Source organism: Arachis stenosperma, chromosome 7, assembly GCF_014773155.1.
Source record: "Arachis stenosperma cultivar V10309 chromosome 7, arast.V10309.gnm1.PFL2, whole genome shotgun sequence".
Classification (NCBI taxonomy): domain Eukaryota; kingdom Viridiplantae; phylum Streptophyta; class Magnoliopsida; order Fabales; family Fabaceae; genus Arachis; species Arachis stenosperma.
Window position 1 is genome coordinate 804301 of NC_080383.1, and position 5166 is coordinate 809466.

Below are 5166 nucleotides of genomic sequence, written 5' to 3' on the forward strand. Positions count from 1 at the left end.
ATTACTATTATTATTATTATATAATCACTTAATTTCACTCTAATATTATCATTATTATATATATTATTTATTTTCCTTTTGGCCGAAGCCTTAAAGGAACTAAAAGAAAGAAAACTAAAGCATAACTTATATATACATTTACATATATATATGAAATTGAAACTGAAACGTGGCATGTATGCATGTATATGTATATAATACAAATGGCACCTAATGAAGCTTTGATAACCACAAAGCTTCAGTTAATATTATCAATCCATACTCATCTTCCTTTTCCCTTCGTTAATCACCAATTGAACTAAAAAGAAAAAGAGAGAGTAAGCCGTGAGTGAGAAGAACGAAAACCTTGGAACCTCAACTCTTTTGAGCCCGATTTCTTGTGATTTGTAATTTCAGTCAAAAATTTAATCCGATAAAAGTGTTCGTAACCTCCTCCTCTACACGTTGGCACTATTTTTGATTAGTGGAAGTTGACAATGACGTAGCTCCTCTTTCTTTTGGGGTTTGGCCAACGAGAGTTTTAGGAGGCATAGACGATTCTGGACATTTTCTTCTTCGATAGCTCGGTTAAAAAACTTTTCCAGAGCTTTGAATATTTTGATTCCGTACAAAGGTATGGTTTTGTTTATGTACATTTTGGGTTTTGGATATGTATATATGTAAATATTCTCCGTCCAGCCTTGACTTCGCGGACTGAGTAAGGAGCTTGTTATTTTGTACCTTTGGCTTTCTATTCATACTTTTATTATCTTACGTTTGATAGTTATAGTTTGACTCACACGCAAGTTGTTCCATTTCCGGAGCGTGGCGTTTTTCATTTTGCGATTTTGTTTTACCCATTTTTCAAGGCTCCTAGTCTATTATCTTCTTTCTACTACTATAAGTATGTATATTATTTTTTTTTTAAGAAGTCGTAATACCTTGCCACCTCTGCTTTACGACTTAAGCGTAAGGCTTTGTGTGGTAGGGTGTTACATTATGGTATCAGAGCAGTTCGTTCTTATAGAGCCTGAGGGATGGACTGATTATGCTTCTGGGCATACTCTGGGTGTGTGTATGTGCTATTAGGATATCTGGTTGATATATGTGACATAAACGTTCATGAGCATGCATTTGGAACTTGAAGCATTAGACTTGCGATATTGAGACTGATCAACTTAATATCACTTGTTTGGTGTGTGAAGGGACCAGATGTCGACTCACGGACGCGGTCGCGGCCGAGATAGAGGTAGGATAGGCATCGTTACTCCTGGCCCGGCAGGGAATGATCCAGTAGACTTCATGGCTGCCCTGGAAAATATGGCTGCGGCTATGCAGGCGACAGCCGAGGCACTGGGTAATCAGATAAACCAGGGTAATCACGGAAACAATAATGATGAGGACGGTCCCATGACACTTGCTACATTTCTGAAAGTTCACCCTCCGACCTTCAGGGGAACCTCGAATCCCACTGATGCAGACAATTGGATTCAGGCTATGGAACGAGCACTGCAGGCTCAGCAGGTTCCTGAGGAGCAATGGGTTGAGTTTGGAACTTATCAGCTGCAGGGTGAGGCTCAGCATTGGTGGCAGGGGACACGACGTATCCTGCAGCCAGATGGCGCTGTGATTCCTTGGGAGGTTTTCCGAACAGAGTTCTATAAGAAATACTTTCCTAATTCAGCCAGAAATGCCAAGGAACTTGAATTGATGCAGTTAAAGCAGGGACAGATGACTATTGCTGAGTATACTAGCAGGTTTGAGGAGTTATGTCGCTTTTCTCGTATTTGTCAAGGTGCGCCTGAAGATTTTGCTGAGTGGAAATGTATTAAGTATAAAGGAGGTCTTCGAAGTGATATTCTGAGCTTCATTGCACCAATGGAGATCAGAGTGTTTTCGGAACTGGTAAACAAAAGTAGAGTTACTGAGGATTGTCTGAGAAAGGCGACATCAGATAAGAGTGATCAGCAAATTTTTGTTAGGAGAGATCAGGGAAGGAACTTCGCCCCTAGAGGACAAGATTTTAAGCGAGGCGGTTACACCCCACAACCACATTTGGGTCAGAATAACTTCCAGAGATTCAGTAATAATAACAGCCAGGGAAGAGGCAAAGGAAAACAAGCTCAGACCCCACCGAATGATTTAACTTGTAGGAGGTGTGGAAAGTACCACCCGAATACTCCGTGCAGGGCTGGTTTAGGTGTATGCTATTATTGTGGTGAAGCTGGACATTTGTCTTGGAATTGTCCAGAAAAGAAGAAGAATCAAGAAGCTGGAAAGGCACAACATCAGGGACGCGTGTTCACTATGATAGCAGATGGTGCTAGAAGCGCAGATACTCCGATTAGAGGTAATCACGAACTGATATTCGAAATTTCTGACTGCCTTGCATAGTAAATAACATGTAGCATTCATTGTAGTACATTATCGAGTTGTGAGCCTTATGATTTTCAACTGAGCGATCGAATAAAGATCTCCGAATGGTGAGACAGAACGACAGTTGGTCAGCCTAGAAAAGTGACTAAATTCTTGGAGAATAATAGTAAGAGTGGCATAGCAATAGTGGGTTGAATTATTTTGAGTATACAACTTAAGTTATACATAAAGAACCGGAAATGTTGAGAGTTGTGCGGGACAGTTACCTGAAACCCAGAGATGGTAAGTTACAAGGAAGAGACATGACATAGGTTGAACCCGTAATTGATAATCGGTTATGTGTCAAGAGAAAGAGTAAGTTGTGATAGATTTAGTGTCAGAGGCTGAACCAGTTTCGATTGTATTACGTAAGGTGACACCAATAGAATCGGCAGAACTTAAGAGCTAGATGAAGTGAGTATTAGAAGCGATAAACTCGTCGTTCTAACACCAGCCTGCCTTATAACCCTTCGACATCGAGCCTATCTTGTATCTTCCGCTTTGCGTAAACTTTTAAGCTATAAGAATATCCTGGATTTGCAAACTAAGCATGTCAAATCTTTCTGTTTTTCTTTGACATGTTTAAGAAGGAAAATTACGTTAGTATGAATCTTTTCTAATTTTATATCAATTTTCGAGGACGAAAATTTTTATAAGGTGGGTGGAATATAACACCCCGAATTTTTGAAAAATTAAATAATTAATTATTCATAATTTATTATTGTATTTAAAGAAAATTATTTTTTTTTACAATAATTAAATAAATTTTATAATACTTTAAATCTAAAATTTTTTAAAAGTTTTAAGTTATTTTTATTACTATAATAAGATATTTCAAAATATATATATATATATATATAAGAATTTTCATTGTTATTATTATTATTATTACTATTATTATTATTATTATATAATCACTTAATTTCACTCTAATATTATCATTATTATATTATATTATTTATTTTCCTTTTGGCCGAAGCCTTAAAGGAACTAAAAAGAAAGAAAACTAAAGCATAACTTATATATACATTTACATATATATATGAAATTGAAACTGAAACGTGGCATGTATGCATGTATATGTATATAATACAAATGGCACCTAATGAAGCTTTGATAACCACAAAGCTTCAGTTAATATTATCAATCCATACTCATCTTCCTTTTCCCTTCGTTAATCACCAATTGAACTAAAAAGAAAAAGAGAGAGTAAGCCGTGAGTGAGAAGAATGAAAACCTTGGAACCTCAACTCTTTTGAGCCCGATTTCTTGTGATTTGTAATTTCAGTCAAAAATTTAATCCGATAAAAGTGTTCGTAACCTCCTCCTCTACACGTTGGCACTATTTTTGATTAGTGGAAGTTGACAATGACGTAGCTCCTCTTTCTTTTGGGGTTTGGCCAACGAGAGTTTTAGGAGGCATAGACGATTCTGGACATTTTCTTCTTCGATAGTTCGGTTAGAAAGCTTTTCCAGAGCTTTGAATATTTTGATTCCGTACAAAGGTATGGTTTTGGTTTCTCGTAGTTAATGTTTAATGTCACGTGAAAACTTAGGCTAGAAGGCCTTAAGATAGGAATGAAATGAATGAATAATTGATGGATTGTGTATATGATATAAAATGTGAGGTTTAGCTGTTGTCAATAATTTGCTGTTGAAGTTGGTCGGTTTGGAAAAAGATTTAATATTGGTATTTGTTTGATTATGAAATAATTTGTTACTGTAAATGATTTGAGTGATTGAGAGGTGTTTTGTTTGATAGTTGGGACCCTTGAAGGGTGGCAGAAATTTGAGTCTTAGAGGAGATATTGCTAAAGTTTCTTTAAGAATTGGAGTTTTGATTTGAGGTAACATTTTTAAAAGGGAAAGAGATTATTATGTGGCTTGTGTATTTGAGACTATTTGTTGACCCTCTGTCGCAAGATGTGACCGGGCACTTTAACTCCCCGGATTCCCCCATGGGCATGCACATAAATATGAATATTGAATATTATTGAGCTTGGAGTTTAACTCCATGGAATACTATATTATTGAGCTTGGAGTTTAACTCCATGGAATACTATACTATTGAGCTTGGAGTTTGACTCCATGGAATATTATTGAGCTTGGGGATGCGCGCACAGAGGGACTGTCCAATGGTTAACTACCAGGACTTGTCGGGTTGGCTGTATAACCGACAGATGAGACTCATCAGCCATAGGACAGGCATACATCACATGCATTTGTTTGTTTGCTTGAGTGTGCATTGTTTTGGTTTGCTTAACTGTTTAATTCTGCTTATCCGCTACTTGTTCTACTTGCTATAAATGCTTCTCTATCTGTGTTTTCCTTGTTTGAACTGTATGTGTATGTTTTCTTAGAAATTCCTCTTGACGAAGGTGTGAGGAGAGAGGGTTGTTCCACCAATGTCTCAAAGGACTGGAGGAGTCAGAAAGTGAAGTATTAAGTTAAAGTTAGATTCAAAACTAGGATACCTTAGATAGCTTACCTAACTTTTGGTTTAGTTTATTTTCCTTAAGAATGATTCTGAGTGTCGGAGTTATAGGAATGCCTCTGGCTTTCCCGAGACCTTTTATATTAACTATGCGGGCACCTTTACCATACTGAGAACCTCCGGTTCTCATTCCGTACTCTGTTGTTGTTTTTCAGATGCAGGTCGAAAGGTATCTCATTAGGCGCCTGGACACCTAAAGCAAAGTGGTTACTGGGTTATTTTGGTGTGTAGTGATGTATATATGCGTACTTAGCTTTCTCTCCGCATAACTCATACTT

General features: G+C 37.3%; 1 protein-coding gene across 1 annotated transcript; it reads left to right on the forward strand.

Moving 5' to 3' along the window:
• Nucleotides 1-1191: 1191 nt before the first annotated feature.
• LOC130941118 (uncharacterized) lies at nt 1192-2373 on the forward strand. Its single transcript, XM_057869512.1, has one exon. The coding sequence runs from the start codon at nt 1192-1194 to the stop codon at nt 2371-2373; it is 1182 nt and encodes a 393-aa protein (XP_057725495.1).
• The last annotated feature ends 2793 nt before the right edge of the window (nt 2374-5166 follow it).

Bases quoted from the DNA above. Each gene is read 5' to 3' on its own strand.
- LOC130941118 (XM_057869512.1), top strand. From the start codon at position 1,192: ATGTCGACTCACGGACGCGGTCGCGGCCGAGATAGAGGTAGGATAGGC.